We start from the raw sequence: 15,235 nt of genomic DNA, 5'->3' as shown, positions 1-15,235 counted from the left end.
GGATTCGGGTATTGAAGTTATCCCCTTTTCTGCTTCCGCTGGAGGAGCGTGTGCATTTTCCTCCGAAAGCGCCGCGATCTTACGAGCTTGGCCTCGGGTCAATGCCTGTACTATGCCCTCTCCCAGTTTGAGCCCTTTGTCACACAGTAACCGATTCGAACGATTCGAAAAGATGTAAGGATACTGCAGTGACAAAAATTTGGAAACTGCAGCCTCAGTCTCTAGCTCCCCGAACGGTCCATTGATTTTGACTTTGGCCATGGGCAGACACACGCTGTGTTCTTCTACAACCTGTTTTATCCATGCTACTTCTCCGGTCAAGTCATCTACCGTCACGTAAGACGGATGGACAATGTCCATCGTGGCGGCACTGTCTCTTAGCACTCGGCATGGTTTTCCATTAACTTGCAGGTCGTGAAGATATGGACTTAAAAGTTCCATATTCTCATCCTTTTCCTCCACGTAGGAGAAAACTACGCTAGACTTCTCGCAGTTTACAGCTATATGTCCCAGTTTGTGGCATTTGTAACAGCGCATTGGTCTAAAAGATTCGAATTTTCTTTTCTGTTCTTTTTGTGCGGTTTCTCCGTTAAGTTTCTCCTCGCTCTTTTCTGCGGGCTTTTCCGCCATGTCTACAGGCTCCGATCGTCTAGTCTGCGCACCCTTTTTGAACGGAAATGGTTTCCGCGGTCCATTTCGACCGTCCCAGTTTCCCTCCTCGGCGTTCAACTTTCTACGGGTTGCGTACTCTTCGGCTAATTCAGCCGCCCTTTCCACAGTGTTTACATTACCTCTGTCTTGCACCCACAGTTTCACAGCTTGAGGGATGGTTTTGTAAAACTGTTCTAGACACATGCATTCAATGATCATGTCTCTGCTGTCGTACGCTTCCGCGCTTTTAAGCCACTCGACTAGGTTGGCCTTTAAGCTATATGCAAACTCCGGATATCTCTCGCTATCTTTCTTGCCTGTGCTCCTAAACCTTTGCTGAAAAGCTTCGGCTGAACGGCGGTATTTCTTCAGGAGACTAGCCTTAACTTTTGCATAATCATATGCATCCTGTGCACTCAGTCTGGCGATTACTTCCGCCGCCTCACACGGCAACATAGACAGCAACCGCTGTGGCCATGTATTCGGGCCGAAGTTCATCTTTTCGCAAGTCCTTTCAAAATTGCTTAGGAACAAGCCTATGTCGGTCCCGACCGCAAATGGCTTTAATAGCCTGTCAATGCGGTACGATTCTGCCTCACTTGATCGTCCCAGAGCGCCTTCACTTCCTTGAGACAACTCCAAACGTTTGCTTTCAAGTTCAAGTTGCATTTTTCTTAACTCGCGATCTTTATCGCGTTCTTCTCTTTCCCGTTCTTCTCTTTCTCTTTCCCGTTTCTCTCTCTTTTTGAGAAGTTCCAATCCCATTTGAATATCTTCCTCACTGGCCTGTTCGGAAATGATATGCAATAATTCTGATCTTAGCATTTCCTCGCGTACATCTAGGCCCAGTTCCTCACCAACAATCAACAACTCGTCTCTCAGCAGTGTCCTTAACCCCATGACTGCTGCATTACTGCCTTGATTCTGCTCTCTAAATCTAGCTAGGAAAACACAACCTAGCTAACACACAACAATCTAGCTTCCCTACAGTTCTAAACAGAACAACCACAAAATGAAGCCTAGAGAGTCAAAGCAAGAATCAAGCACTCACCGCAGATACAGCACCATGTCGCAAAGTCCATCTCACCGCTGTCAGCCAGTTGTCAGGATTGGGGGCTCAATCCCATCGCTCGAGATCCGTTGCCAAGATTGGAGTCCGGCATGAATTCGAAGGTAGCTGGCCCATGCCGTCGTCCAACTTAAACACGCTGAGGACGTTGATGAAGGGAAGAACTGCTTCTCATCGAGAACGAGGAAAATGGGTTTATTTACAGAAATTAAATCAGTCTAACATGACTGCTTAAGAAAAAGAGTATCAGTCCAACATGACTGCTCAAGAGAAAGTGTGTCAGTCCAACCTGACTGCACGAGAGAAGTGTGTCGAGCCTCCGCCCAACAGCCGTTTTTAAACGCTCGGTCCTTCGGCGATACAAGGCAGCGAATGTTCGTTTCGTCATCGCAAAACTAGCCGCCTCCCGCGACAAGGTGACGCACACACACACGCAAACACACAGGTGCGAAGGACTGGAGCCGACGACAGAGGGGAGTCCTTCCGCAGTATCGTTTACGCCCACACACACGCAAACACACAGGTGTGAAGGACTGGAGCCGCCGACAGAGGGGAGTCGTTCCGGGAAGCTCGGAGACATTCTGGGTAGCTCGTTGTCCCGCCGCGGCTTGCTCATGCGTAGCGAAATCAGGTTCGCGCTGGGGACCTCGGGCACAATAGTTCGTCCGTCGAACCCGTTTCGTCACAACGGAGATGGGGCTCGTGGATGGAGGCGGTTTTCAGCACAAAGCCCGCTTCTTCGAACGCAGTCTAGCTGCAGCGACGGAGAGTGGGGCATGCGCGCCTTGTCCCCCAGTCGTAATTGGGTGGCAATTTTTCCTTGCAGCTCGCCATTCTTAACAGCGTCGAGCGAGGCTGCGAAGAAGTTTAACAGCCGAACATTTCCAACATTCCCGCATCTATGAACTAAGACCAACTAAGACCAAGAAGTTTCTACGAACGGCGAGTGTTACTCTCACGGCACTTTCACGCTTGAAGAGGAGCGATGACGACGAATTAGTGCGCCCGAAATGCGCTAACGTTGTGAATCCTATCGCTGTCACTTCTTCACGCACTGAGGGTTTTGGACTTCTTCATGCACTAGATATTTTCTTCGTGATTATATTACGCCAAATGGGCCGGAACACAGACCGCTGCTATTTTTTTTTCCGTCAGAAGAAATAGGCTGAAATATTAGTTATATGTAAAGTTCTTTGGAGCTCTATTGTTACTAGAACAGAAAAATATTTCCACGGAATGACTGCTTTCAAATCGAAAGCGTAGATTTTAGCTTCTCGTATAATTTGACGTAGGTTAATTGGCAGTTGCAGCAGCAAATTGTACAGATCTCTCTCTCTCTCTCTCTCTCTCTTGTGCAGTGTTTTTGGCATAGATGAGAGCAGCCGCATCATAATGCTTCTTTTACCGCAGGTACAAGAACAACACGGACACGAAAATGCTGCTTCTCAAGTTCACCGATCTCCAGAACAACCCAGTAGCGATGATAAAGTAAGGAATTACCATGTTTGCGTCAGTCACTTTTGTTTCTCTGTTATAAGGCGTCGGCTGGAAAAGAAGAAACTCAGGTCCTAAAGCTGATGGCGCAACTTAGGTCAAACAGCTTGTACTCATGTTCTTTAATCAAAATTTTTTCAGTGTGTGACAAATTTTCTTGAACAAAGAGAAAACCTATCCTTCTTAGCGTGCTTTCAAAAAAGAAAAAAAGAAAGAAAGAAAGAGAAGAAACAAGAAAAAACGGAAGTAGCTTACCAGTACAAACAAAAAAAAAGGGGAGGGGGAAGATGAGGGATATTGATAAACGTGCAGTTCTTATTCCTAAGCAAGCGTGGTACTTGATACAATAACTGCAGTGATGCTAATCTTACGTGTTCGGCGATATCTTTCGCTCACTTTTATAGGTTCTTGCTTTGCTGGGAATTGCGCCGGATAAGGAAGCGCGAACTGGGAATATAAGTTGTTGCACTCATTGTAAATTAAGCTTTGAGAAAAAGCATTAGTGTCTCCAATTAAACCGTGTGTAGGCTTTTAGGATTGCGTGATCTGACATCACTGCGGATGGCTTAACATCTGTATGCAAATCAGCGACTATCTACGGCATGTAAAACATAGGATCTAAAAAACGTAAGATCACGAAACACTATATTGCGCGCAATTTTAATGTAGATACGAAACGAGGAACAATGCCGCAGTTGGGGCTAATTGGTCTTGCATCGTTGGCACTCTAAATCTTGAGGTTTCGTTAGGATATCTTTTGACACCGCCTTTCAAAATTCCAGGGCTATTGCAAATGTTTTACAGGGCACGCTCTATTTCAGTTGGTTCGCCGTTCACCCTACCAGCATGAACAACAGTAACCTACTCATCAGCGGTGACAACAAGGGGTACGCTGAGCTCATGTTCGAATACACGATGAACAAGAATCTTCCCGGAAAGGTAGGTTGTGAAAAAATAACCTGGCATTAACTATAGCTCGAAACTCGGGTGCTTTTGTTTCGCAGAGGACAACTCATAAATTGGTTGACAAAAAAAAAACGGCACATTATTCAGTAGTTGTAACATGTTTATCTTTAAAAAAAAATGCAGTCATGTATTTCTTGTTGGTTTAGCAGCACTCACCAAAATTATATGTACGAGTAGATGACGCCTGCGGTGGATGGGGTATTCTACAGCCACTGCCATGGCCGTGAGGGGTGGCGCTGGCTAACACTCCCAGGGTTATTTTTACTAGTACTGCATAAATAGTCAAGAAAGTAGCCGGGGAAACGCCAACGCGGTAGTTCAATGGTTAAGGGCATCGCACGCGTAATGCGAAGACGTGGGTTAGTACACCACCTGCGGCCAGTTGCTTTTCATCCACTTTAATTTTCATTTATTTATCATTCCATTTAATTGAATTCCACACACACACACACACACACACACACACACGCACACGCACACACGCACACGCACACACACGCGTGCGTGCGTGCGTGCGCTCACTATGTGTGTGTGCGCGCGCGTGCGCACACACACATAGTGAGCGTTATAGTTCCCCTTCATGTTCTTCATCTGCATATATTCATCGTCATGGCTAGCGTCATGCGCTTGAGCGCCTGACCCCGCTGAATAAAGCGTCGAGATTTAACAGGTGCCTCGCGAGTGGTCGAGGTTGCTCTCGACCCCTTGGTCCTCTGCGACTTCGAGTGTCCCTGGAGCTTTGCTCAGGTCGCTGCTTGTTCCGCCTTTCCGCCGTCATGGCCCAAGAAGAGCCATCTGCGTCACCGTCTCTGCCCAACCGGACGCTCCCTCACTGACCGTCACCACTCGCCAGCGCGTGACCCTACCATGTTCACTTGCCTCTGTGGTGACGACGTTGAAGATTGGTTGGACAATTACTACCGAATGAGTGACTTTAATTGGTGGGATGACTTTCACAATCCTCGAAACGTCGCCTTCTACCTCACTGACGTTGCCAAGACCTGATTTCTTAACCATGAAACCGCGTTGTCTGAGTGGGCCGCGTTCAAACACCAGCTTAGGCAGATTTTTGACGCGCCAAACGTCTTCTCTGAGGTCGCCAAGAAGAAAGCTCGATGGACGCATGCAACTTCCTGGATAAACAAACACCTCTTATATTAAAGACGTTCTCGCCCTTTGCCGCCGCGTTGACGCCGCCATGATAGAATAGGATCGTGTATGTCACATCCTCAAAGGCATTGGACACGTCGCACTCAACGCACTGGCGATCAAGAATCCCACGACCGCTGACGATGTCATCGCGACTTGCCAACTCCTGGGCCGGTATTTCGTAGCGATGCCTGTGGTCAGAGCGATGGTCTGCCCACATTATCAACGGGATCAGGCGGCCGTGTGTGGTGGATGATAAGAATAGCATAGAATAAGGCATAAGGCATCGCTACAAAATAGCGGCCCTAGACGCACTGCAGGCCATCTCTTTACACCCTGGCGCCTGTGGCACACGTCCTTCCTCGGATATATCTGCGTATGCTTATTCGAGCTCTCATACGCGAAGAGCTCCAAGTTCATGGCCTGCTCACTCCTCCCGTCACCCAAACTCAATCTTCGGTTCCTCGGCTGCGCGACATCGTCATAGAGGAACTCTCCTCCATGGCCTACGCCGCGAGCTGCGCCCTTCCAACACCTCGTATGCTCAGGTTGCGGCCATAGAACCAGCTTTCATTCAGACAGTGCCTCCTGCCCCTGGTACTGCTCGTAACCTCATCGCGTCTCTAGCACCCTGTGCACCTGCCCCTGCAGTTTACCCTACCTGGCGTTCGCCCTGGCCAATTTGTTGTTATTGCGCTCTTATCGGCCGTATATCGTGGTTTTGTCGAAAACGCCAACAGGACGAACGCCGTGGCTACGATGCCTACGAAAGAGATCCGTTGCTTCCTCCGAGTCAATACGAGCTCCGACCTGCACTACGCTCCTTTTCTCCGCCTCCGCCTCCCTAAGCGCCTCGCAACTACCGTCCAGGCCGTCGCCGCTCTCCCTCCCCTCTCCTACGCTCGACATCGCCCCTGCAGGCGGCCAGCCGCACCCCTGACTACCGATCGAAAAACTAGATGGTGCTTTTTTGGAGCGAAAGCTGCATGGCTCGTACAGACTACAATTCCTCCAGGAAGCCCTGCCAACAATTTAATAGTGTCTGTTGAAAGTGTTACTTTTCAAGCACTGATTGACACGGGAGCTGCTGTTTCCGTTATTCACACTCACTTGTGCTTTCGTCTACGCAAGGTTACCACACCTTACAATGGACCTCTTCTACGTGGTGGAAATGACATAGTTCGGCCATCGGCGCAGTGTACCGCTCGAATGTCCATTGACGGTATACGATATCATATTCAGTTCGCAGTGCTGACTTTTTGTGCTCACGTGCTTATTCTAGGGTGGGACTTATTTTCTTCCGCGTCTGATTTCATCTCTTGCCGACAATGCCTCGTTCGTTTGAGAGACACCAACAATTCAGACGACGTGTACCAGTGGCGCCTCCACTTAAGATGTGTGGTGGCATCTGGCTACGAGCAACTTCTTGCAGTTAGCTCTGGCATCACCAGTGGTGACGTTCTAGTTGTGCCGTCACCCCGTTGCCTACCCAAAGGGATTGCACTAGAGCCCAGCCTTGTTCGCTTCACTAAGGGCACATCCACTTTGGCTGTACTGAACACAACCAGTGAGCCCATATTGCTTCCTAAAGGCGCTGTTGTCACGTGCGTCGTCGACACACAGCCTATCTCTGTGCTTGCCTTGAATATTGAAATAAGACAACCACCTACAGCTATAGACGCGGTTCCTGCTTCCGTTCTCGCTAGTGCAATCCACATCGATATGACGCCACAGCAGACGGAGGACCTACTGGCGTTGTTGTCCAAGCATAAAGCCTTATTCAACGTCTATTCTCCGCTTTTGGGAAGCAGAGAATAGACGCATACTGTCAGAATTGGGGGCTCAATCCCATCGCTCGTGATCCGTTGCCAAGATTGGAGTCGGGCATGAATTAGAAGGTAGCTGGCCCATGCCGTCGTCCAACTTATCCACGCTGAGGACGTTGATGAAGGGAAGGACTGCTTCTCATCGAGAACGAGGAATATGGGTTTATTTACAGTATTTATATCAGTCTAACATGACTGTTTGAGAAAGTACATCAGTCTAACATGACTGCTTGAGAGAGAATGTACTGAGCAGCCGCACAACAGCGGTTTTTAAACACTCGGTCCTCTCCCGATACAAGGTGATGCGAACGTTCGTTTCGTCATCGGAAACTAGCCGCCTCCCCGCTGGACGGTCTACACACACAAATGCACACACGTGCGAAGGTCCGGAACCGACGTTAGAGGGGCCCCGTAGAACTCGGAGCCGTTCCGGGTAGCGCGTTGTCTTGCGTCTTGGTCGGTGCATGGGAAGCAGCGCCAAACGGCGTTCCCGCGGCAACTCGCGCACCCGTAGCAGATCAGGTCCGCGTTGGGGAGTTTTGGAACAATAGTTGGCCCGCCGAACTCATTCCGTCACAACGGCGATGAGGCTAGAGGTTGGCGGCGGTTTCAGCACAAAGCCTGCTTCACCGAACGCATCCTAGCTGAAGCGACGGAGAGTGGGGGATGCGCGTCTTGTTCCCCGACACAAAGTCGATTTAGTCACGCTGTGGCTAGAGGTTGGCGGCGATGCTCCCCAGATGTTGCTTCCACAGTAGCAACTGGGTGGCAAACTTGCACTGCAGCTGGCTATTCTTAACAATACCCACAGATTTCGAAACCAATAGCATTGCCTACATTGAGCAGTTTTTCTTATCTAATTGACTGAAAAGAGGCGAAGGGCACGCTCAAGTGGAGAGAGTTTCGATGGGGCCGAGCCAGCACAATGAAAGTAGATAACCGGATGAGGAAGGTGGTGCCGGTGTCTGTGATTGGTCTGCTTCTTCTTACTTAGCTTGCGGTGGCTGGTCGAAAATCGTGGCGGCATGCAACGGAAGGTTAAAAATGCCGCTAAAATGAATTCTCAACAAAGAAGAGTTGGCAGAGCAATGTCGTATACGTGCCGAAAGGTCTCGATAACGTTATCATCATCATCATCATCATCATCATCATCATCATCATCATCATCATCATCATCATCATCATCATCATCATCATCATCATCATCATCATCATCATCAGCCTAGTTACGCCCACTGCAGGGCAAAGGCCTCTCCCATACTTCTCCAACTACCCCGGTCATGTACTAATTGTGGCCATGTTGTCCCTGCAAACGTCTTAATGTCATCCGCCCACCTAACTTTCTGCCGCCCCCTGCTACGCTTCCCTTCCCTTGGAATCCAGTCCGTAACTCTTAGTGACCATCGGTTATCTTCCCTCCTCATTACATGTCCGGCCCATGCCCATTTCTTTTTCTTGATTTCAACTAAGATATCGTTTACCCGCGTTTGTTGCCTCACCCAATCTGCTCTTTTCTTATCCCTTAACGTTACACCCATCATTTTTCTTTCCATAGCTCGTTGCGTCGTCCTCAATTTCAGCAGAACCCTTTTCGTAAGCCTCCAGGTTTCTGCCCCATATGTGAGTACTGGTAACACACAGCTGTTGTACACTTTCCTTTTGAGGGATAGTGGCAGCCTGCTGTTCATGATTTGAGAATGCCTGCCAAACGCACCCCAACCCATTCTTATTCTTCTGGTTATTTCAGTCTCATGATCCGGATCCGTGGTCACTACCTGCCCTAAGTAGATGTATTCCCTTACCACTTCCAGTGCTTCGCTACCTATCGTAAACTGCTGTTCTCTTCCGAGACTGTTAAACAATACTTTAGTTTTCTGCAGATTAATTTTCAGACCCACCCTTCTGCTTTGCCTCTCCAGGTCAGTGAGCATGCATTGCAGTTGGTCTCCTGAGTTACTAAGCAAGGCAATATCATCAGCGAATCGCAAGTTGCTAAGGTATTCTCCATCAACTTTTATCCCCAATTCTTCCCACTCCAGGCCTCTGAATACCTCCTGTAAACATGCTGTGAATAGCATTGGAGATATCGTATCTCCCTGTCTGACGCCTTTCTTTATAGGGATTTTGTTGCTTTCTTTGTGGAGGACTACGGTGGCTGTGGAGCCGCTATAGATATCTTCCAGTATTTTTACATATGGCTCATCTACACCCTGATTCCGTAATGCCTCCATGACTGCTGAGGTTTCGACTGAATCAAACGCTTTCTCGTAATCAATGAAAGCTATATATAAGGGTTGGTTATATTCTGCACATTTCTCTATCACTTGATTGATAGTGTGAATATGGTCTATTGTTGAGCAGCCTTTACGGAATCCTGCCTGGTCCTTTGGTTGACAGAAGTCTAAGGTGTTCCTGATTCTATTTGCGATTACCTTAGTAAATACTTTGTAGGCCACGGACAGTAAGCTGATCGGTCTATAATTTTTCAAGTCTTTGGCGTCCCCTTTCTTATGGATTAGGATTATGTTAGCGTTCTTCCAAGATTCCGGTACGCTCGAGGTTATGAGGCATTGCGTATACAGGGTGGCCAGTTTCTCTAGAACAATCTGACCACCATCCTTCAACAAATCTGCTGTTACCTGATCCTCCCCAGCTGCCTTCCCCCTTTGCATAGCTCCTAAGGCTTTCTTTACTTCTTCTGGCGTTACCTGTGGGATTTCGAATTCCTCTAGGCTATTCGCAACTTTCACGGCCTATAGGGGGTGCCACCTTAAATCCAACATGGCTGTCCGAGAGATTAAGAACTAGAGCAATCGGTGCAGTGCTGCGGTCGTCTTGCTCAGTGACATGTTGTTTCGCGTCGTCATGTTCAAATGTCTCTTCAGTTTACACGCCCGCAGTCGTTAGCCTGCGTAATGGCTCACATTGGGCGAGCAGAACGCAGAATTCGAAGCCTGCTTGAAGGCGAGGAAGTCCTAAACGCTGGTCATCTTGTGTGCGGCGGTATAAAAGCGTGCACGTCGCCCTCCGTGACTGTTGAAGGCCTTTGCGTGCAAACTTCGCGGCTTCGAAGCAAACTATATGAGCTGTGGCTTCAGTTTTACCGCGACGGTGTTATAAAGAGAAGTGTCCGTGCTTTCTATTTGCTAATCTATTAATTCGACCGCTTTGAACGGGTGCCATGACCCTTTTTACGGTGCGGTGCTCTCTGCAAGTTGTTACTTGGACCGCTTGAATAAGCCGCCGTGTCGAGAAAAAAAAATCTTCCTGGTGTTCCACGACCCAAGTTCTTCACATCGACGGCGTGAAAAGCAGTGTTTTGTGAGCCAAATTTTCTTGTCTAGTTATCCCTGCCTGTGTTCACAAAGCTGGATGTTGAACACGAGAAGTAAAGAAAAACCCATATATGACTGCTTTTGCGAGCTAATACGAAGACCGTTCACCCTTGTAATTTAGTTATTGCGTTTTATACGCGCGCTGTGCAAGCTACAGTCTTGCGGTAGTTCAACAGCCTGCGTCAGTCCTACCACGTCTTGCATATAGACAGATCGAGCAATACATAGCCGATATTTACCGGTCCGCGGTAATGCTCGCTTCATTCTTTCAGTTATCTTTATAAAATAATATACACGCAAATCAGCTGAGGGTTCGCTACGCGAACACTGCACAGTAGTTTAACGTTTGTTGGACTAGGATTTGTTACCTTACGAGTACAGTCATGTGCGCCTGTGCACACGTTGCGGCCGCACATCGAAGTGGCAGACGACGACAAGCACGAGTTCCAGGTCCCTCTACGCCTGCGCCAGTTTGCTTCCATGCTCAAATGAGAAACTCATCTCTTGTTAGAAAATGGTGGAATGTCAAGCCGGCGTTGCACAGCACGAACTCATGAGCGAGAACAAGAAATTTTGAAGCAAGTACAAGACTTCACGGAGAATGTTTGCGCTCCAACGTAGCCGCAAAGGCATGGGTGGCAAAAACGCAAGCATCAATCATACTACAACCCATCTGAGTTAAGATTGCGCATTATTTCTTTCCCTGCGCATAATACATTGCTATGCCTGCGTCTTCATGGAGGTGCGTCTATTCGCGATTTCAATTGCTAGTAATCGTCACTCATCAGCCGTACTCCAAAAAAAGACGTCCTACATGAAGTGCGCATTGCAAACATTCATCGCTTCTGTGACAGCTTTGCCGATCCGCAGCTTAATAATCAATTTCTTCCTCATGGACACTGCCGGTGGGAATGAGTGAAGGCTCACATCACCTACCGCATAACTTCTGCATTGCGGCACACAGCAAAAATGCGGTTACTTCTATGGTTGCTCATTCTGAGCACGTTAAGTGTCCTCGAGGATCCCGCTGGAGCTTTGAACGCGTTAAAACATTAACGAAAAATAGAGGAAAAGCGTAGGCAGCACCAACACGCTACGCGAATGGGCGGCAGTTATAATCTTTCGACTGATTCCGGCCGCTGCCGCGTGACGGCGCCACCGTACGTGAAAGTTGCGAATTCTCTCTTCCACTATCGTCGTGGGTGCCACTGGTACTGTATACATCTCTATAGAACTCCTCAGCCACTTGAACTATCTCATCCATATTAGTAACGATATTGCCGGCTTTGTCTCTTAACGCACACATCTGATTCTTGCCTATTCCTAGTTTCTTCTTCACTGTTTTAGGCTTCCTCCGTTCCTGAGAGCCTGTTCAATTCTATCCATATTATAGTTCCTGATGTCCGCTGTCTTACGCTTGTTGATTAACTTAGAAAGTTCTGCCAGTTCTATTCTAGCTGTAGGATTAGAGGCTTTCATACATTGGCGTTTCTTGATCAGATCTTTCGTCTCCTGCGATAGCTTACTGGTTTCCTGTCTAACGGCGTTACCACCAATTGTCGTTCATTGCTTCAACACTAAGGTCCTCTTCCTGAGTTAAAGCCGAATACCTGTTCTGTAGTTTGATCCGGAATTCCTCTAGTTTCCCTCTTACCGCTAACTCATTGATTGGCTTCTTGTGTACCAGTTTCTTTCGTTCCCTCCTCAAGTCTAGGCTAATTCGAGTTCTTACCATCCTGTGGTCACTGCAGCGTACCTTGCCGAGCACGTCTACATCTTGAATGATGCCAGGGTTCGCGCAGAGTATGAAGTCGATTTCATTTCTAGTCTCACCATTCGGGCTCCTCCACGTCCACTTTCGACTAACCCGCTTGCGGAAAAAGATATTCATTATCCGCATATTATTCTGTTCTGCAAACTCTACTAATAATTCTCCTCTGCTATTCCTAGAGCCTATGCCATATTCCCCCACTGACTTGTCTCCAGCCTGCTTCTTGCCTACCCTGGCATTGAAGTCGCCCATCAGTATAGTGTATTTTGTTTTGACTTTACCCATCGCCGATTCTACGTCTTCATAAAAGCTTTCGACTTCCTGGTCATCATGACTAGATGTAGGAGCGTAGACCTGTACAACCTTCATTTTGTACCTCTTATTAAGTTTCACAACAAGACATGCCACCCTCTCGTTAATGCTATAGAATTCCTGTATGTTACCAGCTATTTCCTTATTAATCAGGAATCCGACTCCTAGTTCTCGTCTCTCCGCTAAGCCCCGGTAACACAGTACATGCCCGCTTTTTAGCACTGTATATGCTTCTTTTGTCCTCCTAACCTCACTGAGCCCTATTATATCCCATTTACTACCCTCTAATTCCTCCAATAACACTGCTAGACTCGCCTCACTAGATAGCGTTCTAACGTTAAACGTTGCCAGGTTGAGATTCCAATGGCGGCCTGCCCGGAGCCAGGTATTCTTAGCACCCTCTGCAGCGTCACAGATCTGACCGCCGCCGTGGTCAGTTGCTTCGCGGCTACTGGGGACTGAGGGCCGGGGTTCGATTGTTGTATTCATATAGGAGGTTGTGGCCAAGTACTGCACCAGGGTGGCCAATCCTGCTCTGGTGAGAGAGTGCGTTACCGGTTCTGGTCACCGGGATCAGGCCGCACTCCAGGCCTGTTTGTGCAATTTTATCAACACACGGTTTTTTTTTTGTATTTTCCGGTGGAGAATTGCGTGGCACCGGGATTTGAATCACGGTCTTCTTGCGCTGGAGACGGATACTCTACCGTCCCCGTAGGAGTTAAATTAAAAATTAATTTATGGGGTTTTACGTAACAAAACCACTTTCTGATTATGCACGCCGTAGTGGAGGACTCCGAAAATTTCGACCACCTGGGGTTCTTTAACGTGCACCTAATTCTAAGTACACGGGTGTTTTCGCATTTCGCCCCCATCGAAATGCGGCCGCCGTGGTCGGGGTCGGATCCCGCGATCTCGTGCTCAGCAGTCTAACACCATAACCACTGAGCAACCACGGCGGGTCCCGCAGGAGTTGTACGCCTCATTTAACCTACAGTGGTGCCCTATTTGATCCGATAACGTTATACTGCCCCGCAAAATCTTTTATTATACGCATATAAAGCCATTACCCCGGCAGCTCCCAGTAGCCAATGCCACAGCGTTAGGTGCGCAGCCATCTTCTCTTCCTTTCGGAACGGGGAAGTCTCCAGCTATTCAGAAAACTTTTCAGTATTGTTCGGCATATTAATGTGTCTTTAACGCGCACCCGTCACTTTGACGCGGGGAGATCTCCCCGTTTTGTGACGTCGCGTGACAGACAGGCAAAAAGGCCGCAGCCCGAAAAAGCTTGACCTATAGCAATTGGTCAAACGACGCCTTTTTCGCTAATGGTGAAGAAGGCGTCCAATGAGGAATTATTATTTTCTTTGGTTTTGTCTAATCATGCGTAACCAGTACGCCCATATTGTATCAGATTGGGCGTTCTCGCGGTTTTCGTGACGTCGCGTGACAGACAGGTACCGTGGGTGGTGTCTCAAACATTTTTGGATCAATCGTGGATGGCTGCTTGCAGAACTGGAATAGAAAAGTCTGAAATAGCTTTACGTTACAGCGCCCCAGGTATTCAAAATGAATGCACAGCCCTCTACTGTGGCGTTCCTCAAAACCAACTGTTCAGTTTAGGGCCATTAAACCTCATGATTTTTTTAAACTCTGAGCATCGGTTATCAAGATAGCAGGCTCGCGGAAGCGGCATGTGTGATCAGAAATAGACATTGCTTTTACAAGTCGCGCTCAACTATTTGTAGGCAAAGCGCACTCAACATAAAGAAGCCTGCAGGTCTTTCAGTGAAGGCGCTATGTTTATTCAAATTCTGAAAATTAAGTTCTAAGATTTTATGTGCGAAAACCATGATATAATTATGAGGCACGCCGTAGTTGGAGACTCCGGAATGATTTAGACCACCTGCGGTTTTTTAACGTGCGCCCAAACTTAAGTACTCGAGCGCATTTGCATTCCGCCCCTCTCAGAATGCGGCCGCCGCGGCCGGGATGCCGCGTTATGTTCGTCCATGTTTTAGAGGTTGAAGGAATAAAGCTGAGGCTAGGATATTTATGAGGCTGCAGATTTGACAAACCGGTGTCCGAAACATTGAATTTTTTTTTTGTACAGTGGACTAGGTGATTACCAGTCTGCGAGTGTCTCATCAAAGCTTGCGCAGTATTCGTGCCTGAAATGTTTAGCTGCGTCCATAGGGCGAACGTGACCGGAAATAGTTGTTCTGCCACATACAGCATCAGGTGTTACATTTACGCTCTTTAACAGTCGCCTCGCAATCGTAAGAGAAAGTTTGTATCACACTCACGTGGTGGCACAGAATAACGGACACCGACCACGGAAACGAAAGTTTAAAAGAAGCAAACAATGTTTCGGCTCTCGTAGCGAAAGGTCGTTGGTTTCTTTTAAACTTTGATTTCCGTGCTCGGTGTCCGTTATGCTGTGCCTTGATCACTGTCGACCAGACCAGTTTTCGTGATATCCTTGATTCACGTGGGATGAATGTTTTGTCACAAGCTTGCGAGAAAATGTTTTGCACTTTCTGTTATAGTTAAGCTCTGCTCCTTAGAAACAAAACCCAGGCTCCAGTGATTATTTAATTCTCTTAACTCTGCTACTGCGAGCTGAGCTAAAAAGAATGCATTACTTTTGCAGAAAATATGAGCA

At 47.9% G+C, this 15,235-nt stretch overlaps 1 protein-coding gene across 1 annotated transcript in view; it reads left to right on the top strand.

Moving 5' to 3' along the window:
* Positions 1-15,235, top strand: part of CDase (neutral ceramidase) — a 151,163-nt gene that overhangs the window by 105,374 nt on the left and 30,554 nt on the right. Inside the window, exons 5-6 of the mRNA XM_050192048.3 lie at positions 3,131-3,208; positions 4,036-4,153. Of these exons, the coding sequence (XP_050048005.1) occupies positions 3,131-3,208; positions 4,036-4,153 (196 nt within the window). The remainder of the gene's footprint in view (positions 1-3,130; positions 3,209-4,035; positions 4,154-15,235) is intronic.

This window comes from Dermacentor andersoni, chromosome 1 (assembly GCF_023375885.2).
Source record: "Dermacentor andersoni chromosome 1, qqDerAnde1_hic_scaffold, whole genome shotgun sequence".
Classification (NCBI taxonomy): Eukaryota; Metazoa; Arthropoda; class Arachnida; order Ixodida; family Ixodidae; genus Dermacentor; species Dermacentor andersoni.
Note: the sequence above shows the minus strand (reverse complement) of the source record. Positions and strands in the feature narration are given on the sequence as shown.